The sequence below is a fragment of the Neomonachus schauinslandi genome, chromosome 10 (genome assembly GCF_002201575.2).
Source record: "Neomonachus schauinslandi chromosome 10, ASM220157v2, whole genome shotgun sequence".
NCBI lineage: Eukaryota > Metazoa > Chordata > Mammalia > Carnivora > Phocidae > Neomonachus > Neomonachus schauinslandi.
The window spans coordinates 120,584,222-120,610,002 of record NC_058412.1 but is presented as its reverse complement, the minus strand read 5'-3'; the positions used below and the strand labels follow the sequence as shown (position 1 = coordinate 120,610,002).

Below are 25,781 nucleotides of genomic sequence, written 5' to 3'. Positions count from 1 at the left end.
TTTAAATTAACTTATATGGCTTGCATTGTATTTCCACGGACCTCTCTGCCCTACTATGTGACTCAAGTGCTATTTCCCTTTTTCTTTTCTAAATCTGTGCTGCCCAATACAGTAGCCATAAACCACATGTGGATGTTTAAACTGAAATTAATTAAAATTAAACAGAACTTAAAATTCGGTTCATCTGTCACATTAGCCACATTTCGCATGCTCAGGAACCACTTGTGGTTAGTGGCTATCATATTGCACAACACAGATATGGACCATTTCCATCACTGTGGGAAGTTCTATCAGACAGAGCTGATGTGCAAAAACCACGGAGCTGGGGTGTGAGTGCCTAAAGCTTGAGAAACATTTCTGGGGTTCGCAGCTCCGCAGCACATCACCCTCCCACATCCTGGGCACCTGTCCCTTCCCACCTTTGTTAGACTTGTTGATGTACACCTTATCTCTTCTTTCCTGAAAGGGCTGTGGCGTGCTTATCTCCCACGGAACACACTTTCCTCCACCCTCCTGTATGTACGTACGTGGGATCTAACACCGTGCTTTGCACAATATAGGTACTCAGTAAATATTTATTAACCAGTTGGAGTGGCAATTCTTAGCAAGTAATTGGAAATATGTGGCTGGAGCTAGAGGGAGATCAATAATGACTGGTAGCGGGGGGGGTAAAAAAAATAGGTCAAGTCCAGAAGGGAGGGGAACCGGAAGAGGGACAGTGGTGATCCGGGGATCTCATTCGTATCACCCACAAGCCCCTTGCAGGCAGCCACAAAAGTTGCAGGGGAATTCACAGGCTTAGGCAACAGCTATAGAAAAGGTGCAGAAGACATCCAAAATATGATTATGTGATAAATAAACATGCAAGACCCATACATGAGAAGTTGAAATGGCATGAAAATTAAGGGTCTAGTGAGGAGAAAAATGAGCAGTGTTCTCTTCCTGGGCCAGCTGGTTTGAGTTACATTTTATGAGCAGCATGTGAATTCTAGCGCCCTTGTTGAATTAGCAGCCCAATCGCACATTACTTTTAAGGCTCCCTCTCGAATAGGAGCATCATAACGCTTTTTAATTGGGGCTGATAAAAACGTAGCTTTACTTGTAGGTTCCTGAGAGAAATGAGTTGTGAAATTGGGTTTTCATTAAACCTAATGACGGGAAATTAAGTATAGTGCGTCTGGTGAAATGGGGTGTGATAAAAGGCATCACTTCTGCATTATCAGAGGTTAATAAGGGAATAGGTGAGGTAAGATACATTGGAAAAGGGAGTCCAACTAGTTGAATTAATAAACCTTGAAAGCCCCTTGGTTCTGAGTCTTCATAGCATCATTAGCACCCGCGTTGAAGTTATGACAAATGTTACAGCGATACAAGTTGTTAAATTTCAAATGCATTTGTTTTCCATTCCAGTGTCGGTTTTGCTGACACCAAGTTTACAGTCTGTCTAGCAGTGTGTTTAGGGAAAATACCCATATTGGTTTGGGGAACATTTGGCCTCTCACAAAATTTGCCAGGGGCCCATTCCCAAGATGCCTGTCTCTGCCAGGGAGCCGGCCTCCCAGGCAGTCCACGCCCCAGGGCCTTTGGGAGACCACGGGTCTCCGAAGACATCTGTCCCCATATGTGCTGGTGGTTTAGGTGGGAGACACAGGGCTCCGGGCACGGACTCCAGCTCATGCTGTCCTGGGGATCGTGAAGTGCAGCATCTAGAGAAGCAAACTCAAGTGCCCCTTCCCCATCCCCAAGCCCGCCATAGCATCACAGGAGTGATGTTCACTGGAAGGAGGCCTCATATGTATGACAGCTGGGACACCTGCAGCAAAATAGTGTGTCCTTAAAGAGAGGAATTCTTCTTAAAAACCTTCAGCAGCTGCCCACTGGCTTCGAGATTCTCGCCCATTTACAGCCTCTTTGACCTACGTCTCATCATCTCTTACAGCTTTGCCCGCTCACATTTCCACCTACCACCTTCTCTCCATCCCAGCCTCCTTGCTCTTCCCTCAATGTGCTTGGCTTCTCTGGCTTCTGTTCTTGTGCCTCAGATGGTTCTTCTGGTCTGTCTGCCATACCAGACTATCTAGTCTTGAGGGTGAAATCTGTGTGCTGCACATTGCCAGTGCCTACCACATCCCTGGCACGTTGAGAGTGAGTTCTCAATAAATCTGACTCCTGATCCCATGGGTGTGGTGGAGAGGAGCAGCCCCCACATTTGCAAAGCTCTACATTGAAACAATGCCAGTGAAAATGTACTACCTGTTACCTACAATTCCAGAAGAAGTAAGCAGTATTTTTCTTCTGGGTGGTCAGGAAAGCTGTGCTAACATCTCACCTAGGCCCTTCCTCCTTGTACGGAAACCTGTACGCTCTAGATCTTTCCGTTGGCAATCCTTTCCTTGCTTGGAACAGTTTTGCTCTTGCTGTCACATAGAAAATTTCACTTTTATATACAGAATCAATGTCTGGGGGATTATTGTGACATGAGCGACAGACAAGCTAAAGGAAACATGAATTTTGAAAAGACAAGTTACAGCAAGTCAGGAATATATGCTAAAGCCTCCCAGGGAGTGAACATGGCATAGACTGAAGTGGGGTCTGCACGGGTATCTTGTGGGACCTGAAAATGCTGGGGAGAGTCACATCAAATATGGCAGTTCTCACCGCGTGCATGCCATACCAGGAGGCTCTAGGGCATAGACTGTCCGTGTCTCTGGGAGGAGGTGCGGGAAACCAAGCCTAGATGGTTGTGAGAAAGACAAACTAGCCCTGAAAGACCAACAATATATGCTTGCCAGGGAGTCAGTAGGGCAAGAATGTGGTGGTTCTGGTACAAAGGGAAAAGGGGAATTCACATCTAGCCCCAGCGGAATGGTTTCCCAAGAGACCAGTCAGCACAGCTCAGTGGGTATGAAAACTATTATCAAGGAGAGCATAGACCTTCTATCAAGGAGAGATTTGAGAAAGGAGATGGGGCATAGGACCCAGGCCTGGGAGAAGAAGCTAGCAGGACTAAAGGAAGAGGTTTGGGCTTCCTTACCTGACAGGTAGGTTCAGCGACACTCCTGGATCAAGAGTGTTAAGCAGTGGGGAAACTAGACGATAAGCAGAAGGCGATCGCTGTTGCAGAGCCCACAGCTGGAGAGAGCAGCTGAGAGGGTTAGCGTCCCTGCTACCAGTTGGGGGTCCACGACTGGCTTCAGTTCCTCTCGAGGATGTAGGCAAATGGACCAGGAGCAGACACGGCTCTGATCTCCAGAGACCTGGGGCTCTCTCCTCACTTGCAGGCAGGCACCAGAGATGATTTCCTGGCATACTCCTTCCTAAACAGCCATCTGGCTTCTCACTTGTTCTGGGATTGGCCAGGATTAGCCAAGACCACCCTTGTCAAGGACTGAGACAGACAGAGGATGACAGCCAACTTGGAATTTTGTCTCTGCTCCGATACGCACCCTTGGAATAGAAACAAACCCAAAGGGTTATGTGTTCTTTGGTTGGTTTGTTGTTTTGATTTTTAAATCGACCGCCACAGCCATGCAAGGGAAGTAGTGCGTCTTTGTTCTTCCTGCTGCTTCCTGATCACCTGAGTCCTGAGTTAGTTCCCCCCGCCCTGGGGGAGGCAGGGAGGACAGAGGACAAAACTCTCATAGGTGATGTGTGTTTTGCCTCCCTCTCTTTGAAGCAGATGGCAGCCGTGGGGAGCTGTCCCAGCCTACCCTCACGATCCAGACTCACCCCTACCGGGCTTGCGACCCCGTGGAGATGAGCTATCCCCGGGACCAGTTCCAGCCTGCCATCCGGGTGGCTGACCTGCTACAGCACATCACCCAGATGAAGAGAGGCCAGGGCTACGGATTCAAGGAGGAATATGAGGTAAGAGACCAACGGGGGTGCAGAGGTTTTATGGATGCTAAATCCTTGCTACTCAAGGTATGGTCCCCAGACCAGCAGCATCAGCATCACTTGGGGGCATGCTGGAGAGGCACCATCTCAGTCCCCACCCAGACATACTGAATCAGTTTGCACTCATACTTTCCTGCAATAGGAAGACAGAATGGCTCAAACCCCATCCCACCTATTGTAAAAAAACAAAAACAAAAAAACCCAGTGATTTCTGGGAGACTTGCTCTGGCCTCGTTATCTTGCTTCTGCTGCTCAACACCCATCCCACACCCCTGCCAAGTCAGTATCACCTCTGGTGTCTGCTGTCTCCTCTCTCTCTGTACCTTCTCCTCACCCCTGCTCATCCCTTTCCTCCCTCCCCAGAGCATCTCTAATGCAAAGGACTTTGTGAGTAGTGGTTGTTACTGAGGTTTGGGGAATAAGAGAAGGATTGCAGCAAAGTACAGGAAGTACCTGAATAGAAGTCCTCCTGAGGTTCTGGTCTCCTGACACATGTCTGTCCACTCCCCACCAAAAGTCCTTTGTGGTGTCCTCAAAATCTTCCTTTTTCTCTTCTTCTTCTTCCCAGCAGCCTGGAAAAGAATTCCTACATTCCCCTCACTATTATGCAGAACAACTCAGCTTTCTCTGTCTCCCTCCTTTTGTTTCAGGCCTTGCCCACCTCACCTTTTACAAAGAGTGAAATAAAATAGGAGGAAAAATTCATTAAGTTGTTTTCCTGAACTAAAGAGCACCTCACGCCCCCAGAGGAATTTTGCAAGCCTCCTCCTGAAGCCAGCTCTGAAAACAAGCATTTCTTTCTTTGACTCTCCTTTTCCTCTCTCTCTCTCTCCCTCTCCTCCTTCCTTCCCAAAATATCTTTCGAGCATCTACTGTATGCCAGGCTCTGAGTTATATGTACTAGTTTTTTGTGGGTTTTTATTTCACATGCAGCATGTGCCCCAAATATGCTTGCTTCAGTTACACTGTGTGCAATGGGAACGCATTGACTCAGACTCTACACATTTGGAATTCTTGATAATGCAGACTAAGTTTATCTCTCAGACTATATTCTGAGAAAAAGCTTACAAAGCAGTATTTCACAAGCTGTATGAGGTCATGAAATTGTGCTAAACTGGGATCCAGACAGCCAGATTCCAATACAATAAACCGTGTGATATTAGCATATCATTTTGCTCCCTGAGTTTTGAGATTCTTTATTAGTTGAGTGGAGAGTTTGGATAAGGTGATTTCTAAGGGGCCAGTCTGGTCCTAAAACTAGGAGAGTATAAAACACGGCGGCAGGGGGCATGTTTGACACACTTATGAGAACAAAAACATTTATGTCAATGGATAGGAGTAATGACCAGCTCAAGAGAACATACATTTAATTTCAAATATGGTCCAAGGAAAAGAGCATTTTTCATATGCTCAGTCTATAAGTTTTGGAGGAAATTGGGATAATAGTTGAAGGAGATTGTCTCATCACCTCCCGTCCCTGGGGCTTATTTCCTAGGGGTTTTGTTGAATAGTCCCAGCCCCTGAAAGTGTTATACACACGTGCTTATGCACACCTATGTAGCTCTGACTGGCGAGTGAATGTCAGGAGAGAAAGTGCTGTTGGTAAAGGCACATTCAGTGTCATGATGGTTTAATAGGTCATCAGCCCTACCATTTCATTTGTTTTAAGGTTTGAATAGCATTAAGGGAGACAGCTGACTTATCCAAAAGGGGAACAAATAGTCAAAGACTGAGAAACACTATTCTAGAACCTGTGGTCTAACATCTGAAAACAAAAATACAAATACATTTGACTCCTTTAGTACTTTTCTTTCCAGAATGATATCTTTTTTGAAAGTATCCATCCCTGTGTGATAGGATTTGGGTTGATTTTTTAAATTTATTTTTGTGCCTTTTTGAATTTTCCAAACTTTCTAACCTGGAAACGGTCCACTTACATAGTAAGGGAGAAAACTGTGCATGTTGTTCCATCATTTAGACCCCAAACGGAAACATCGCTAACTAGACCAGCCTTGCGTTCAATCTGTTCAAATTATATTAATCAGTTAACTGGGATGTTTAGCTTCTAGTTACATTTTCTGATTAACTGGAGGTTAATTGGGAAGCGTTACTTTATGGGAATCTTTCCACAATGTGCCCGTCCCCTTTCCTAGACTCGAGCTGGATGTTGCTTTGATCATCAAAGCTCCCATGATGTCTGGAATCTATATAACAGGCATATGAGTCACAGGTCTGCTTGAAGACTATGCTCTGTTGTAGACATAAGCTTCCTGGGCCTCCAATCCTACTGTCAAACCAACATGCTACGTGTTCTTTCTTGCCTGTTGCTCCTGCTCAGGTTTGTTTTGTTTTGTTTTGTTTTTTTCATACAAATGAGTGGGTTTGACAAGTTGACCTCTCAGGGGCGGCTGGCTGGCTCAGTCGGTTCAGTGTCTGACTCTTGATTTCAGCTCAGGTCATGATCTCAGGGGTCGAGTCCCATATGGGGCTCTGTGCTCAGTGGGGAGTCTGCTCAAGATCCTCTCTCTCCCTTTGCCCCTCCTCCCGCTCATGTAGTATGTTACACAGTGAAACGGACTATTTGCTGTGTTAGGAACTACCCCAAATCTTAGCGACACAAAACAACCAATGTGTTGTGCTCATTGATTTTGTGGGTCACAAATTTGAACATGGCACAACTGGGTCTGCTTCTGCTCCTTGGTGTCTGAAACTTTGACATGGAAGGCTCTAAGGCCGGGGCTGAAATCATCAGAAAGTGTCTTTCCTTTCATATCTAGTGATTGCTGCAGGCTGTCTGCTGGGATCTCAGTAGGATTGCCAGCTGGAAAACCTACACATGGCCTCTTCGGGTGGCCTGGGCTTCCTCACAGCATGGTAGCCTCAGGATGTTGGACTTCTTACGTGGTAGCTCATAGTTTCAAAGGCAAGTCTCTTAGCTAATAAGGTAGAAAGTACATCATCCCTTATGACCTAGACTTGAACATCATAAAGCATCACTATTACCTCATTGTATTGGTCATAAGCAAGTAATAACTGCCTATAGTCTAAGGAAGGGGAATTAGACTCCATCTCTTGATGGATAGAGAGGCATTTGCAAGATTCTAAAAGAGAATGCAGAACAGGAGATAGTGGAAAATACAATCTTTGGATGATACAATCTTCCACAAGTACCATGTAAAAAGAAAGGGTGGAGAAAGGAAGGGAGATGGTATATTCCAGGGACATAAGGTAAGTGGGTTCCAATATTAAATAGGGTAGAAAGGTAGTCATTAATTAAAGGATAAGGTTTGAGCAGACACATGGTGGAAGAAATCTAGAGGAAGAAAGTTCCAGATCAGGGGAGTACAAGGAGGCCAAGAGTGACATGAGTAGAGTAATATAAGATGACATTGGAGAAGTAAAGGGGGATCTAACCACGTAGTGCCTTTGGCTTTTACTCTGAATGAAATGGAAAGCCACTGCAGAAATTTGAGAAGATAAATAACCATCTGACATTATTTTGCAATACTCCTTCTAGCTACTGTGTTGAGAAGAGACATAGGAAGACATGAGTAAAATCAGGGAGACCAGTTCAGAGGCCATGGCAGTAATGCCATGGTGAGAGACAAAGGTGACACAATCAAGGTGTGGCAATGGAGGTGGTGAGAAATGGTTGGATTCTGAATATATCTTACAGATAGAACCAACAGGATTTCCTAGTACATTGGCATGGTGTGTGAAAGAAAGAGAGGAATCCAGAGTGATTCCAGGGCTATTATCTGAGCCACTGGAAGGATGGGGTTATCACTAACGGATATGGGGAAGCCATGGGGAGAACAGACTTGGGGCCAATGGAACAACTGGGAATTCAATTTTGAACTGAGTTTGAGATGTCTATTAGACTTGATAGTGGAGAGGGATAGTAGGTAGTTGGATATATGAGTCTGGAATTTGAGAAAGAAGCCTGAGTTGGGGAGAAAACTTCAGGACTTAGTGTCATATAGATGATATTAAAGCCATAAGACTGCTCAAAGTCATGAAGCAAGTGAGCATTGACAGAGATGATAACCAAGGACTGAGCCTTGTGGAATTTCAACTCAATGTGTGAGTACTCTCCATAGACCAGATGTTGTACTAGGCTCTAGGAACTGAGAAGAGATAGAGCCCTAGCCTTCTGGGAGAATTTAGGGCATATTCTTAGACACAGGCAAATAAACTGATCACTTCAATATCTTGGCAAAATGTCACAGTCAAGTGCTATGGGAACCCTTGGGAGTGGCATGCATTCATCCTAGCCTGGGGATGGATGGCCACTGGCTTTCTGGAAGACATAAAGCCTAAACCAAAGCTTGAGAAATAGGAATAATCAGATGAAAGCAAAGAGGGGTGTTCTGGGCAGAGGGACTAGACCAGGCTACAGCATGGAGATATACATGGCAGGTTGAGTGAAGAGAACCAGAAGCAGTGTGGCACACAAACTATGTTTGTTGCACGAAGGAGTGGGCTGGGGTAGGGAAGCAAAGGGACATTTGTCAGGCTAAGGAATTTGGATTTTATTCTAGGGGTCATGCGGAACCATGGAAGGGAGCAGCATTTTTTTAAAGTTGAATTAGCATTTTAGATTTAATTGTCTGGCATAGATCAGAGCAGGGAGACCAGGGGCAGGTAGGCGGGTAGGCGACAAGGACACTAATTAAAGGAAAAGATGGAATTGCTCAAACCAGGAGACTGGGCCCAGAGCCCAGACAAGCCCACACACATTCTCTCAGGTAGAGACGTAAAATCAGCTCATGCTCTTTGGCATGTAAACTTGAGTCTCTCAATATATATATATTTTAAGTTCAATGACTTGAATTCATGTATGAATCGTTCTGAGTTAATAGTCAAAACACCTGGATTCAAGTCCTGTCTCTTTCATTAAGTATCTGGGTGACCTTGGGCAGGTCATTCTCCTTTCTGGGGCTCCATTTCCATATTTATGCAATGAGGGAAAAGGGATTGGTCCAAGTGATCTAAAAAATGCTTATGTCCCACATATTTTGTGAGCCTAGGTAGGAACTAATTGTCCAGGCCAGCTGGATCTCCCTCCTATTGATAGTCCCACTGGACCCCTTTCTGGGTCTGCCCTCCATAGTTACATCTCAAGTCCTAGCAACCATGATTGACCAGGGACCCTGGGTTCCCAGGAACTCAAGGAGACCTAAGGCAAATTAACTGCACCTCCCATACAAATATGAGGCCTGGAGGTTTTCAGTCTCGGCCACACATTAGAATTACGTAGGGAAATTTTAAAAACACCAATGCCCAAGTTGTTCTTCAGACCAATTAAATCAGAATTCCTGGAGGTGGGATCCAGAGATCTGTATTTTCTAAGCCCTCCTGGTAACTATAATGTACTTTCAAGGTTAAGGGACACTGGTCTAAGGAGACCCATGGAGTCCCCAGTGCATGTCCTGCCTGTGCCCCCAGACCCATCACCTCACCTACTCTACTTGCTGCTGGTCACATCTGATGCCATGGGGCATGTGACATCCCCTCACAGAGGCGATGGAACCCAGCCACATTGAAGCTAAGAGGCTTCTGCACATGATCTTGGACTGCAGAGTCTTCCCTTCTCCCTGTCCTGTTTCTCCCAGCCCAGATTCTCCCACCTTCCCCAGTTGCAAAACAAAAACCCTAGCCTGCCAACATGCTAGGAGATGTTGGCTGGAGAGAGGGGTTGTCTGTGCGCCTGGTAAGCCCAGGCATCATCATGGTCAGAAGAGCAGCAGGCTCAAAGAAGATGCGAAACAACAGGAGGAGGTGACTTTGTCATGGAGAGAAGGGAAGCATTTTAATCCCAGTCCAATCCGGGCAGTCTGTCACCATAATGAATGATGAGCCCAGTGGGGCACCCAGAAGGTATCTGGTTATTACAGCCCCATTAAGACTATTTAAGGCAACAAGGAACAGCTGGGAGGAATAGGCTGCAGCCTAATGAAGAGCAAACATTTGTTCATTCTCCAGCTCTGGACAGACACGCTGCATGCATGTCTGGCTTCATCTAGTGTTGCCATGTTTCTCCTAGTCATCTGTGGGTGCTAGTGGCAGACAGCCTTCGAATGGGGGGTCTCCACACCCCAGTGCCCCCTTCTCTGCTCAGAGCCTCCTGAGCAGAGGCAGAGTAGACCTTCTGCTTCTCCCACAACTTTTTCGCTCCTCAGTTGATAAGATCAGTCACAGAGCATCCCACTGGCAGGTGACTCCTAAGAGATTCTGGTCCCTTTCCTTAATTTTTGAGTGAAAGTGATTCTGGGGAGGGGCTGGGGAATTAGCAGCAGGTGCCCCAGTCGTGAAAGGGGAAACCATGGCTGTTCTCCAACTCTGGGGACTCACCGTGGCCAAAACGGGAAGACTTGGACTCCACCTGCTCTTTTCACTCCACTCCCTGTGGGTTAAAATAAGGAGAAAATGAGCCATTTCCAGAGGGTGGCCCGAAGACATCAGTAAACCATGTGGGTTTGGACTTGAAAGATTTTCTAGCAGGAAAAAGCTCATGTAGGCGAGACTATTAACTCAGTGTTTTCCTTTGAGCTTATTTTTATTTTCTACTTATAATTGTAATCCAACAAACAGTATTTTCTGCATTTGATATGAGAACCCTCTGTAAACAAGTGAGTAATTTTCAGATGGTACCAGAGAAAAATCCCTCGACCAAGAGTCAAGACTTGGTTTTCTATCTGTGCTGACATGCTGGGTGGTCTTAGCCAAGACTCTTCCATCCCTGGGTCCCCATATTACCTCCTGTGCAATACTTGACTGCAGTATTAGACTCCTGCAGCCTAATAGTATATGCTTCTACTTCATTTGCACACAAACACTTACTGAGTGCCTACTGTCTACCTTGCACTATTTGGAGCCCCGGAGATACTTAGAAAGCTCAATAAAGGAATTGAAGACCCTACTTTAAAGGAAGACCATGGTCTTACTACACCTTGTACTTACATAACAAACCCCAGTTTAAAATGCTTTGCAGCACATGGGTAAGGCCAGCCCAGGATGAATGTGGTGGTGTTTATTTTTGCTTTTTGTCAGTTATTACTGCCAAGATCAATCAGAATCTTCACAAAAGATGAGACACTGAGTTGAAGAAAAGTAGAAGAAGGCTGAGTGGAGGAAAAGCATGTGTGGCCGAGGGAACCATGGTGTGCAGGGGCTGGGAAACATGAAAGAATTGAAATGTTGCGAACCACTTCTTGGAAGAGAAACGAAGATTCCTGCCCATGAAAAGAGAAATAAAAATGAAACCAGTTGGGGAGATAAAGAGGAATTTTGCACTTCTTGCCATTTTCCTGGATAAAGTTAACAAGGCAATAGTGATGGCTTTTAATATCCCTCCCTTCACTGTGGCTGACTTTGTTTCAAGAAAGAGCTGTTGGCCCAGAGACAGCCACCCAGAAGCTCATGCACAAAGATGGAGACGGTGTACGGAGGGGACCACAAGTCAGTAGCCTAGAATGGGATGCAGGCATCCCCCAGATCATGGGCTCAGAGCTGGGAGGAAAAGAGGTACCCTTGTGTGAGCTTCCCCAGGAGACAGTAGGCTTCATGAGGGCAGAGGCAGAATCTTACTCCTTTCTCTTCTCCCAACCATCTGCAAAATAATATATAAATACTAAATATCAACTTCATTGAATTACAAAGCGCTGGCAAAAATCTTTGTGATTAAGAATAGTTCTATCCAGGTAAAAAAAAAAAAAAAAGGCAGTATTTCTTTTTTTAAGATTTTATTTATTTACTTGAGAGATAGAGAGTGAGCAAGAAAGCACAAGCCAGGAGGAAAGGCAGAGAGAGAAGCAGACTGCCCCCCCCCCACCTTTTTTTAAGATTTTATTTGTTGAGAGAGAGAAAAAGGCAGTATTTCTTAAAGAAAGACACCAACGTAGAAAGACTCTCACATCTCTGGGCTGTCTCTGTAGGAGCACCAAGTATCTGCCTTAAAATTTAAGTTGACTCTTCCCCAGGAATCTGCTGTTTCCATTTACCTTACTGCCTAAGACAGTGGTTCTCAAACTGTGACGTGTCAGAATCGCCTGGAAAGTTGGGAAAGAACATTAAGATGCAGGTGCATTGACACGGGACAGGGCCCAGGCCTCTGCATTTGGCCAAATTGCCTAGGAAATTTGAATGACTACCAAAATTTGAGAACCATGGTCCTAAAATTTGTTTTTAAAAGAAACCTTGTAGCTTTTAATGGGGGCTTTTTAAACGGTGCTTTGTGACTCTACACACAGACACGCACTCAACTCTTCCACCTTGATCAGAGCTCCTGTCACAGACAAATCCCCCATTTCACTGCCGTCTGATTTTCTACTCAGCTTCCCCAGCAGAACTCATAAATTACCGTCTGTTTAGTGACACGGTCGCAATAATATTTGCTCTCCTGATGCCACTCTGAGTAGACGTCATTAGTCATCCTCTCCTGCCTTCTCAATCCACATTTATAAATCCTAAGGCATGGGCTTTTCAGCACAGAAAGAGGCGTTTGTTGCAAGCTTGGGCTCTGCCGGGGCCACCACAAGATCCTACAGCTCCTTAGGGTGAAAGAGCAAAAGGCGCACCTGTCTCGAGATGCTTGTTTGTAATATATACAGAAATGTATCATGTCTACCAGATGTGTGATGCTCCCTCAGACATGGCACTCTTGCATTGTGCACAACCAACACAACTATCCACGGTGGCCCTTCCCATCCACCAGCTAGCCATGGACTTCAGGAAATGTGGGTGCTGACTGAACTCATGGACCTCCGTGGAGACCAGACCTTTAGCTTCCAACAGCTCCACGAAACTCTCATTTCTTGAATACTCGGTCTTACCTGTTTCTAGGGTGAATGATTTGTCCTGGTTTGTCCGGGATGGCCCCAGTATTAAAATGAAAATCCTATATCCCAGAGAGCCAAACCAACAGGTCGAAGGAAGCAGCTAAGCATCAGGAGCAATTCTGGGTTAGAGTAGGGAACTAAAGTAGTAAGTGGGGAAACTGAGGGAGGCTGCACAGTCCTATGGACTGACTCAGCACAGCAGGGCCTGAAAAGCCTGTGACCCCCACCGGGGTCTCTCTAGGTACATGGAGTGTCTGGCTTACTGAGTTCCATGGCTGGGAGCGAGGCTGGATGGGTGAATGGGTGGGTCGCAGTCACAGGGAGGATTAGTCTGGACTAGGCGCCAGATCAGAATTTTATCCTCAAGTCTATGAACCCTGGCAGCAAGGATGAAGGGAGGGTTCACGAGGCAAGAGCTCCAAGCCACTTACCATGCTGCTGGTACTGGCTCAGCCTCCTCATCTGAAAGCACGTCCAAAGCATGTTCACTGACGTAGAATAAAACTCATATTCTTCGTGGTGGTTCACCAACTGCCATTGCTCACCACACCCTCCCCATCCACATTATGCATTGCTTGCTTGCTCTTATTCTCTAGACCCCAGAGAGCACCCCCACTTCAAGCTCCAGAACACACGGAGCTCATTCCACCTCAGCACCTCTGCACTTGCTCTTCTCTCAGCCCTGGAGTATTCTTCCCCCAGCTCTTGCCATGGCTGGCTTCTGCTCATCATTTAGTGTTCAGCCCAAATGCATCAATGAGAAACACGTAGGAACACACCTGGAGTGGAGCAAGCCAGGTTTAAATACTGCAGGACATCTCAGGAAGAGGACATGAGAAGGGGCTCCGAGACTGTGGGCTATGTTGGGTGATATGGGGCTTTGTTCTGGAATGGGCATCGTTAGGCAGTGGTAAGGTCCCCTTAATGAAGCTAGCTCTAATAAGGGGACACCGGACAGAGGCTAAAGCTGTAAGTGGCAAAGGAACAGTGGTCACTCCTCTTAGCCAGGGTAGGGGGAGGTTTCGTCATATTTTTTTTGGCTTGGACAGTATTCATACTGTTTCTGTGTTTAGTTAGGACTACGCAGTGGTCATGTTTATGCCTTGCCCCATCCTGGTCTCAGAGGAGCCTCGTCTGATGTTGGCATTCTGTGAGATTGTTTATGTTCAACAGTAAGACACGGGGTCCGGCTGTGGGTGCCAGGCCAACTACCGCTTTCCTTCTCAAATGTCAACTTTTCAAAAGGTCCTGCGCACTCCACTCTACCTGAAGTAGTCCCTTGTTCCCACACATTGTCTATGCTCACATCTTATTTATTGCCTTTACAGCACTGGGATATACTGGTTTATAAACTAATTATCTTGTCTATTTATTGTTTGCACCTTCCCACAACTAGAGCTAAGTTCCTGAGATCTTGTGTGCCACGTCCATTGCTATTATTTCTAGGACCTAACACAGTGCCTAGCACCCAGATAGTCGCCATGGAAGGGAGGGAGAGAGGGAGGGCGGAAAGGAGGGAGGAGGAGCTGAAGGAAGATGGATTCACTCAGCTTGTGTTCTTAGGCAAGTCATTGCCTGTTTCTAGACCTCACTTTGTCAATCTCTATAGTGAGGCAGTGGTTTTCTCAGAAGATCCTTCCAGGTCTGACTTTTGAGGATTCTGTGAATACCACAGCTCAGACCTCCAGGGATGAGGACATCCCCAAATGCATCCTTTAGGACATCCACAAATGATTGCCTTAGAAAAGCAACACTGTTGAAGAGTAGAAAACATTTCCACACGCAGAGGAGGGTGTAAAAATAGAGCTCGCACTCTCGGGAGAAGAGAATGAGAAGAGGAAAGCGGAGATTGATAATGGATGAATATAATGAGATGGCAATTTTGGTTTGAAAAGAATGTGATTAGCTCCTAATGACCGCCGCCATTCCCTGGTCAATCTACTGTAACTAGCCGCTAATGTAAAAATAATGCCCCTCGGCTGCCTCACTTTGAAGATGGAGATGAGTCTCCCTTTCATACTTTTACCCCTTCGTATTTTTTTCTTCCTTCAAGAGATTATCCCCTATTACATTGCAGCTCCCTAAAAAGGGAAATGGATATGTGATCAAAGTCTGCCAATTGGGGGGTCATTACTGCTCCCTCCTAGGTGGCTCTGTTAGGCCTTGCCTCCTCTACCTTGGTCAACAGCATCCCAGCCCAGGCTCACACCTCCTCTCCCCAGCCCCACCCAGGGACACAGAGACTCCCACGGCTGCATCAGGGGCTCATGTGGTTTCCCAAAGAAGGGCCACTTATCACAGCTGCTTTGTTTATCTTAAGATTTTTCAAAGGATATCAGCATGCTGGGTGCTTCCTGAAGGGTATGGTCTGGATGTTGAGACAGCTCCCAAACTGTGCCATTTAAGGACTCTGGGGGTGGACAGCGATCTTCATCAAATCTCTGCAGTGTTGCAGCACACGTGGTGCATGCTAATTCTGTGGGTCCCCCATAGCATAGGGCAAAGGCAAAGTACATAGAGGCAGAGGAACAAAACACTGTCCAAACTGTCCATAAGTGAGACAGGAAGCATTGTGAGGTAGTGAGCTCTCTGTCACTGAGGGTATCCAAGTAGCAGATGCTATGGATCAGCTTGTCCACTGCCCAAAAGGCCACTGTGGAAGGGAACACAACCAGATAATTTTCAAGGTCACTTACACCTCTGAGATTAAAGAGACTGCACAGAAGCCACCTTACCCACTAATATTTTCAACCGTCTGTCCAATCCATTCATTTATTCTAAAGGGGATTCAGGTACATATGAAGTATAGGCCAGTATTGGGCTCTGGAGAGACAGACATGAATAAGATGCTGCCCTTTTCCTGGAGTAGCCCATCCTCAAGTTGGGAGACAAGACTTACAAATTATTAGATATAAAGGAGTCCATCTAATAATAGAAGTGACCGACTAGCTGGGGATGAAATGGAGCAGTGGGAGGGTTAGCAGGGAAGTTTTCACAAAACAGAAGATGCTTGAAATGGGTTTTAAAGGGTATGTAGGAGTCTTCCAGGCAGACTCAGGTGAAAGAGAATTTCAGGCAGAGGGAACGGCATATATAAAGTCAGTCTCAGAAGTTTGAAACACCTGAAATTGTCTGTGGGCCTTACGTTTAGTTCCTTATCTTTGGAATATTAATATAAGGGCAAGAAATGAGGCTGGAGGGGCATGTAGGGTGAAGTCATTAGGGACCTTGAATTAAAGACTAGAATTTATCCTGAAGATAATGGCAAGGGGAGTAACTGGGTCCTATTCACATTTTAGAAAGATCTCTCTGATTACAGTTGAGAATGGATTGGAGGGGACAAAACCAAAGCAAGAGAAACCAGTGAGGAGACTCGTGGGAAAGTGTTTCTCCAGGTAAATTCACTATTTGCAAGAACTGTGGCTGTGCATTAGAATCACCCAGGGAGTTTAAACCCTGCTGATGGCCTGCGTCCCATCCCCACAGAGTCCGACTGAACTTAATAGGGCCGTGGCTTTGGGAGTTTTAAAGCTTCCCTCAGATGATTCTAATGTACAGCCATAACAAAACTCTCAGCGAATTATAACTGAAACCCTAGCCCATGGTAGGTACTCAACAGATTTTTTCCCCCAAAATAATTATGAAAATATTTGGAGCGTCCTATTCTTGGTTTCATACCACTTTGGGGTGGATATAATGGAATGAACAGTTGGCTTTTATCACAGAGAGTTTCAGGTAGAACATCCATCCCCAGAGTGGGCTTAAACCTTGAGAAGTCCAGTGTTACCTGTGAGACAGTCACAGCCCACCATTGCGGAGAGCCAGGACTATGTGGGCCCGGCAATTGTCTGCAACAGCTGGTGCTAGCGGGCCTGGCCAGGAGAATGAGGCCCCAGGCTGGAATCTGAGTTCCAAGAGTTACATGTAAAAAGCAAGAACCATTTGCAATCAAGAGCTGTCCTACACAAGTGGCAAGGGGGGTGCAGGGAGATGGTCATTTGTAATGAGGAGGAAGGAGGAGGAGGAGGACGAGGAGAAAAAGGAGAGACGGGCCCTCCGTTGGAAAAGTAAGCACTTTCCTCTCTCCGTGGCATTTTTGTCACACTCAGATTTAGGGCAGAGATTGGGAAGACAATCTAGTACCCCCCTTCTGAAACCCTGGGGAAAGCGAGGTTGGAGAACACAGCTTAGCCAGGCAGCTCAGGCAAGGGCCTCCCACCCCATCTCCATTCCATCTAGAATGGCGAGGTCACAGAATGAGGACTAGTTCTACCTACCCAACCACTGCAGAGTTGAGGATCATGGTCACGCTTCTAGAAAAAAGGTCGGCAGAGTGCATCCACAGGCTAAATCCAACCCAACACCTGTTTTCGTAAATAAAGTTTCATCAGAACATAGCCATGCCCATTTGTTTGCCTTTTGTCTGTCACTGCGTTCACTCTGCAACCAGAGTTTGAGTGGCCGCAGCATGGAGTACTTGGCCTACAAAGCCCATGCTGCTCAGTCTCTGACCCATTACAGAAAGTGTGCCTACCTCTTCTCTAGAAGACCCACCCAGGTTGGCTTAACACATGGGAGACTGGAAGCAAGAAAGGGGGTACTGTGCATGAGCTGGGCTTTTCACAGGCAGTGGTGCTGCCTGCCTATGAAACACAGCCCACTGATGGGATTTCTGACTGTTTGGCTTATGGACTGCTTATTGGGGCTGAACCTAGTAAGGGATGGATGGGAAAAGGCAAGGCCAGTATAATAAGGTGAGTGGATTCTCCTTTCCCCTGAGCTGCAGACAGGGAGCTGTGTAGACTGAAGGTATTGCAGGTCCAGCCTCAGAAGCAGTGCAGGGCCCACAAGCAGGGCATTCAGCCCACGCCACAGGGTGCAGGGTGGAAACAGTAATCAAAATGTGGCCAGGTCTTCATGCTTCTGGAGCTTTCCTACAGCTGTTCCTGCTCCCCTGAATGCCCATCTTCATTCTCTGTGAGAGAAGCAACTTCACCTGCCCCTGTGTTTCCATAGCTCTTGGCTCATAACTCTGTTAATCGTTCCACATGGTTGTGGACTTGTCTGTCTCCTCTTGGGTTGATGACTCCCACCCCTTCCCCCAGCTCTGACTGTGAGCTTCTATGTCCAACTTCATACTCAGCATGGATGTCGACTAGTCATCTCAAACATGGCCCCTGCTACACTGTTCTCACTGTGTGGGACATGGCAAGAAGCACACAGCACTCAGCAAGGGTCAGGCGCTGTTCTAAGCACTCAATGTGCCCAGAACACAACACGCAATTCCTGCCTCCCCGGTCTCTTTCTCCCCTTGTATTTCTTCTCCATCTCTGCAAATGCCACGGCTCTCCACTCACTTCTTCAAGCCTACAGTCTAGGAGCCAGCCTTCATCCCTCTTTCCTTCATAGTCCACACCTACAGCAGATGTGTTGGCCTGCCCCTGTCCCCTCTACACTCATGTTCCCATGCACGCTCACCCAGTGCCAGCCACCTAGAAACACCTGTGGCTTGTTGCCCAAGGACTTTCTTAGAGAATATGCACAGCTTACCTGCAGAGCATGGCAGAAGTGCCAAGGGATTTCCTAAGCATTGTCCTCAACCAATGGTCAATGGGAATTTGTGGGTAAATACCCCAACACGTGGTGGGCCAGTGAGATTAAACCCCAGGTGTACACGGTGCTGACTTGTTCACTGAGATACTTGGACTGACTTCCTTCCCGTGTTTGTATCATTTCCCCCACTCTCCCACCCATGCTCCTTAGGATTGCCTCCAAAGAAGATCTCATATTCAAATCCTTGTTTCCAAGTCTGCTTCTGAGGGAACCAAAATCTACAGTATTCAACTGAACATCCTGAAAATAATCACTTCTCGCTACATCTACTGCCACCATCCTGGTAAAGGGGCCAAGGTGCCCTCATCTCTTACCTGGACTATTGCAACAGCTTCCTAACTGATCTCCCTGCTTCCTCCCCGGGCCTCCTAAGAGCCTGCATCCCATACATGAGCCAGAATGTAAAACCTAAATCAGATCAGCTAACTGCACTGCTCAAAACCCTCCAAAGGCTTTCCATCTCACTTAGAATGATATCCAACTCGTTACCAGTGACCACAATACCTTACAGAGCCTGAACTGTCCCAGCCCACCCAGATGCTCTCACCACTGCTCTCCCTGCCTCACCCTTGAATACGGTCATTTGGTTACCTCTTTTAAACCTGCTCTTCCCTCTGCCTGGAAAGCATGTCCTGCTTTTGGCACAACTGGCTGTTTCACATGATTAAGGAGTTAGGTTAACTGTTCCCTTGTCAGAGAAGCCCTCCCAGACTGTATAATCTGAAGAAATTCTCATCCTCCATCACTATCCCTTCTCCCTGATTAATTTTCTTCATAGCACTTTCCACAATCTGAAATTATATATGTTTGCTCTTTTACTTGCGGCGTCGCCCAGTTGACTGGAAGCTCAAAGGGGACTTTGCCTATTTCTCTGTATCCTGAGTACCTACAACAGCGCCAAATACATATTAGGGACTCAATAAATACCTGTCGAATGAACGAATGAGTTAATGAGCAAATGAGTCCCGTACTGGGCCAGATTTGGACTCTGGACACACAGAAGGCATCAATGACATTTGAGTCAATGAACGAGTGGGTAAGTCCACGAAGGGGCCAAGTCTACGTTCTCCCCAGGCCACATCCAAGAACGCGGAGCCCTTTATACTGAGTGACCCATCCCAGTGGATCTGATCCCCCCCCACACCCCCCGGCTCATCTACACATGGAGAAAGCCCCTATCTCAGGCCGTTCTAACCACTCTATTCTTCCTCTTTTAGGCCTTACCAGAGGGGCAGACAGCTTCGTGGGACACAGCCAAAGAGGATGAAAACCGCAATAAGAATCGATACGGAAACATCATCTCCTGTAAGAGCCCTGAGGGTTTGGGGAGCAGCCAGCTCAGGGCCCAGAGGAGCCCAAGGCAACTCTGGTCACACAAGGGGCAGGGTTTAAGGCATCATGACTTCTGCCAGCCCCCACTGCTAGGGTGGTGGCTGTTGTAAGGTGAGTGTCTGCCACGCAGGCCCTGCGTTGGCCAAGACACTTGGTGGCCCCGAGCCTGCAGGAGGAAAACATGTTTTGTACTGAGATTGGGGAGGCATGCAAGGTCATTGCCTTTTGCTCGACAACGAGCTTTAACATTCCTGTAATCACCGCTCATACGTGGTTTGATGAAGGCAGTGAAGCGGAGCGGTTTGAGCCCTGTGGAGTCAGACTGCCTGGGCTTCCATCCCAGCTATGGGGCCCTGGGCAAGTTACCTGACCTCTCTAAGCTTCAGTTTCTTCCCTCGGAAATGACACAAACAACAAAGACAGGGTTATTTTTAAAAGGTACATGAACCTTTGCCCAGTGCTTGGCACCATTACTCTTGGCCATAGAGTTAGTTTCTCGTGGTCCCTGAAGATCAGTACAGATATATAATTTCACCTTTTATTTTTTTGAAGATTTTATTTATTTATTTGACAGAGAGAGACACAGCGAGAGAGGGAACACAAGCAGGGGGTGTGGGAGAGGGAGAAGCAGGCTTCCCGCTGAGCAGGGAGCCCGATGTGGGGCTCGATCCCAGGACCCTGGGATCATGACCCGAGCCAAAGGCAGACGCTTAATGACTGAGCCACTCAGGCACCCCAGTTCCACCTTCTTTTAACCAGAAATCACTGAATACCCATCTGGGGACATGGGATAAACTGGGTTGGTGGGGGGATGGGCATGATCAGATGTCCAGTTTTGAAAAATCACTCGGGTAGCTGATTGGGAGGGTGGACTAGAGTGTGAGAGACCGGAGGCAGAGGGACTGGTCAGGAGGCTACTGCAGTGGTCCCAGCGAGGGACAATGAGGCCTGAACAAGGAGAGTGCCAACATTTGTGTGTGACTGTGCATAATATTCAGTGCTAGATGATGAGGCAGGGAGAGAGGAGAGGTCACACGGTATCATCACTGCCAAATATTGGTATGTACAGCCTTCAAAGCAGCATAAATACAGAGAGGACAAAGTTACCTCATACAAAATGTTGAGCGCATGGTCTGATTAGAACAGAGTTGACAACAGCCTTTGTCTGCCATGGTGTACTCAACCTGGACCTTTTGACATCTCACCAATTGTGTGCATTGCATTTCTGGTCTCAGCTCTCAGGATTACCCCATCTAGCCAGAAACAGAGGGAAAAAAAAGACCTTGAATAACAAATTATTTCTAGCACAGTTCAGTGTTTTGTTTTGTTTAACTGTCTAGACGTTGCCTAAGAAAAAAACTTGGAGGAAGAAAACATAAGATACAGGCAGCTTGCAAAGGAAGAAAGAGGCAGAAGTTTTAGCTTAGCTGTTTCCTGTGCTGATTTAGGAATGGGCTATGAATGGTAGAACTAATCAGAAAACATTTATAATTTGTCTCTTGGAAGACAGTAATGCAGGCAGCAAGATTTATTGCAAGTGAAGCGTTGGAAAGAGATGCTCGAACAATCAGGAAGTGTGTTATTAAGACCCATAACTCATGGGCCTCCATTGAGCCAGGCCCTGTGCTGGACCCTCAGTCTCTGCTCCCACAGAGCTCCTGCGCTGGGCACAGGTAGCTGCTCACTCTGACCATCCTCTACTCGAGCACTGTGCATACCATTCCCTAAAATATCTGGCCACTTGTCCGTTCCCCCTTTCAGATTGTGAGTTTAGAGAGGGGCCACTAAATTATAGGCTGTGAGACCTTAGGTGATCACACCAAACCTTAGTCGTCTCTCTGTAAATTGGGTACAATGATGTCTTCCTCCCGGGGCGTTGTGCAGATAAGAAAAGATAAATGACTAGAGCACAGTGAAGAGCCTTTGCCTCCCTGAGAGACAAGGATATCCAGCCTGGGCCAGGTATCCACGCAAAAGCCTGTGGGGGCTAAGGATGAAAAGCCACACCAAGCTGTCTGTCTTCCAGACTTCCCTGCTCATCCTTGGCATCCAGGACCTTTGCCCGAGCCATTGTCAGGTCTCACCTGGACTCCGCCCAGCCTTCTTCCTACTGCTGCACATCTAATCTGACCCCAAATTCCACCTATCTGATCTCTGACAGAAGCCAAAGGGACATCCTCAAAATGGGAATTGGATCGTGTCATTTTCCTATTGAAAGCCCTTCAAATGGCTTTCCTGCATTTCTAAGCACTCCTTATCCAAAGGCCCTCAGCCACCTCTCCACTCCCATTTCATATCGTGTCCTCTCCATCCCAGTTTCCTCAATTAAGCCACACTGATCTTCATTCAGTCCCTTGAGCTTTCTGTGCTCACTCATGCCACAGGGCCTTTGCACACTCTGTGTACTCTATCAAAGTGCCCTTCCCGCCTCACTTTGCTCTGCTAAGTTCTACTTATTCTTCAGATCCTTCTTGGTCATCACTTCTTCAGGGAATTCCTCAGGCCCTTCAAAACCTCATTATTCACTCCTTGGGCACACTGCATGTCTTCTCCTTAACCCTCATCATCATTGTGATTTGAGAGGCATTTGGATGACTATCTGTTGACTGCCTGTTTTCCTCACTGGAATAGATGCTCTGTGACAGCAGGAAGATGACTGTACTTCTGTGTCCCCAAACCTGGCATATGGTTGGGGCTCAGTAAATAGGAACTTAATGTTGGAAAGCAGACTCTCTGCAAGACCCCGAAGGGCTTCAGCCATGGACCTCTCCCTTCTGGCTTCTCAAATAAAGGAGAGAATATTCAGGAAGCATGGAGGGAGGTAAGCTGGAGCAGGATGACAGGGGGCACAAAGATTTGCCAGTAGGAAGAAGCTACTGAGCCTGAGTGGGGGCAGAGAGACAGGACACAGGAAAGGGCTGGAAGAGAACCATCCTGTCCCGTGTGAGAGCTGCATCTTGGAAGGCAGGATTCCAAGTAGCAAGGAAAACAATGAAGGGGATTGAACTCCATCACTGGGGGTGCAGAAGACGCTGTCAGCATGCATCCCACCCACACCCCACGGCCTCACCACCTGGTGTTTGGAACCAGCAGGCAGTCTGGCATCCTGAGCCGGGACTAGGGTGAGCGAGCGAGGCACCCAGAGTGCAACATTCAAGGAGATGCCGTGCTCGGCTGCATGACCCTGAGAGCGAGCACCTCACTGAGGTGTATGCCCTGGACACCTCACTTGCTTCCCCCTCATGCTGCCCTGTCACCTGAGGACCTGCTCCCAAGCTGGGGCAAGACACTGTGCAAAAGGCAGTCTTTCCCTAGCCGATGAAATAGCCCAGCTCCTTCCCATCCCACTGAGGGTGTGTTCTTCACCTTTTCCAGAGTTCCATCAGGGCCTGGGCTGCCATTTCCCACCACAGGAATGGGCTTGAAAACTCCCCCTTGGGGGCTACATTCTCTCGGCCACCTCCCTGCCCCCCTTCCTGCTGGTGCCCCCTTCCTGCATAAACTATGTGCACCAGGGTCCTCCTCTCGCATCTCCTTCTGGGGAAACCCAAAGGAGGCAGAGGGAATTCAAACACCTAACATTACCACCCTGACGGGCTCGAACAAACCTGAATCTCCTTTCTCACGGAAGGGTCAGTAATTCTACAGGACACTGCGGCCTGTGTGGGTCTGCACTCCCTAAAAAGGAGACAGGATCAGGCAACCCGTGCATTCAAAAACCCTGGAAGACATACCGAGGAACCAAGCAAAGAAAGACTCCTAGAATTGAAATGAGAAAGGGAAAAGGGAGACAGCCCCGAGGAAGGGAAAGTGTTCCTGTCCTTGTATGTGTCCCTCCCAAAGGCAAAGTCTGTCGCGGCTTGATAAATAGAAATATTCTTGGCACAAGAAGAAAACTGGGTGTGATTAGCATCTTAAGGAACCCGGAGCTCTGGGAGGCTGGAGTGGAGGACAAAGGCCCAGGCCAGGAAGACAGAGAAGATTAAAGGGGAAGAGGAGGAGGGAAGGCACTGCTTGCAAATGAAACAATGAAAGAGAAACCTTGGTTAAATTAGCCCTTTCTTCCAAATGAGGCTGTCTAGAATTTGGTAGCAGAGACAGGGGGGTTTCCAGGGGTGGGATGACAAGGAAATGAAAGGGAAGGAAGTGAATGGAGATCCAGAACAAAGAGTTCTTTGCATTCAAGCAGCTCTGGGGCAGAGACTGTGGACAAGGGGAAATTTCAAGAATACCCCAGCGTTCCCATGTGGATGTTCTTTTGGAGGGGGCTTCCTGGGCTGGTGGGAAGAAGTTACAGCGAGGAGAGGAAGTGATTGCAGAGGTTGCAGGTTTCATCAACTCTGTCAGGGTCCCAGCAGGAAACAGATGAGACGCTCAAGGAGGGGGATGTGAAGAGCTAAGGAAGTAAGCATACGTTGGTCACATTCTCTTTTGGTCCAGTTCCTGCAGGGGCTTTCCATTGGCCAAACCCAACCCGAAGCCAGAGGACAAGGGAATCTGCAGACCTAGTCCACTGGGCCCGGGTGTACTAGAATACTGGACATGGGCTCAGGCAGAGCCGGGTTCTAGTCTCAGTTCCGCCCTTGACTGGGTGCATGACCTTCGGCAAGGTCACTTCATCTCTCTGACCCTCAGTTTCTCCTCTCTCAGTGTACAGAGGGCAAATTAAGATGAATAACTACTGAATCCAAATCCAGTGTAGAGACTTTTAAACCCAGCTGAGACTTAGTCCAGCCTCTCTGAGTTCACTGGTGAGAAGTAATGGTCCAGAGATGTAGAGTCTCCGGCCCAGGTCACACAGCAAGTCTGTAGGATGGTCACACCCAGCCGTCCTGGCTTGTAGCGGCTGGGGTACCAAGTGACCCTGGCAAGGAATCCTTCTGCATCAAGACACATCATGCTAAGGGCTCCAGCCTCAGAACAAATGGCCGACTGGGATGAGCTCTTCAGACTCACTTCTGGGGGAGGAACTCAGGTTCAAAACAAACCCAGAGGCTTTTCTCACAGTGGTTTCTCTGCTGATTCCTGGGAAGACAGACCTGGGATGACAAAGTAGACACCTTGTCCAGTGCTTCTGACTCTCAGTCTGCCTTCTCCTTTGGGGTCTCTGAGGCGGGGGTGGGACCCTACACATGGGTCTTGGTACAGAAGTCATCAGTGCCCTGGTTCTTCGGAAGATTTGTTCTGGCCACTGGAGCCCTCTCTGCCTGCCTAGGGCAAGCCAGAAGTGCCAAGAGATGAACCATCCCCAGGAGCAGCCTTCAGCCATTGACTGAGAGAGTGGGTGTGTGAGCACCCTGGCCTCTCTCCCCTGAGACAGAAAAACCCACTGGAGCTTTCAGCAGGATGAAGCCACAGTGGTCTGCAGTGGTAGCTTGCTTGACGACACACCCCTTACCAGATTCCTTCCTTTCTCCATCTCCTTCTCATTCCCCTTCCCACTTCCGGGGATCACCTCCCATACCAACTACTTGCGCTCAAGTCCTTGTCTGAGATTCTGCTTCCAAAGGAACCTGAATGAGAAACCTTCCTCCTCTCCAGAAAGTTCCCTTAGTGGAGTGTGGGCTGGACAGCCTGCTTAGGATGAAGCAGTAAATGCATCAGGTGGTCCTCTGTGCCTCTGACTTCTCCCAGCACTCTGCCCCTCTATGCCTAACCCCTCTACACCCCCTCAAAGGCTCCAAGTAGATCCCTGCAGAGGGGAGCCACCCAACCTCAGCCGGCACAGAATGGGCACAGCAAGGAGGTACAGAGCCTGCTGGGCTGTTTCCCTCTCCTACCCCAGCCACCCTCTCTCTTGATAGTGGTAATTCAATCAAGATTGAAGGTGCAGACCTTTAGCTTCAATGAGGTACCAGGCAGACTCAGTGGAATTGTCTGCCTCCTCCCTATCCACTCGTGCAAGATGATGGCATTAACATTTCCAATCCTTCTAGGAAATGATATTTCAGCTCCATAGTTCATTGTAATGAGCCAAATCTCTTTTCTCTGAAAAATTGTACCTTTTCTTTAACCTCCTGAGTGCCCAGAAGACAGGAAGAAAGCACATCATATATCTAAGTGATAGTCTCTCCCCAGCCCCAACTCTCTCAAGTGATT

The 25,781-nt window shown here is 47.5% G+C and overlaps 1 protein-coding gene across 1 annotated transcript in view; it reads left to right on the top strand.

Moving 5' to 3' along the window:
• PTPRT (protein tyrosine phosphatase receptor type T) overlaps nucleotides 1-25,781 on the top strand; it is an 831,114-nt gene that overhangs the window by 739,573 nt on the left and 65,760 nt on the right. The window contains exons 17-18 of the mRNA XM_044919044.1: nucleotides 3,680-3,867; nucleotides 19,568-19,655. Coding sequence (XP_044774979.1) covers nucleotides 3,680-3,867; nucleotides 19,568-19,655 — 276 coding nt within the window. The remainder of the gene's footprint in view (nucleotides 1-3,679; nucleotides 3,868-19,567; nucleotides 19,656-25,781) is intronic.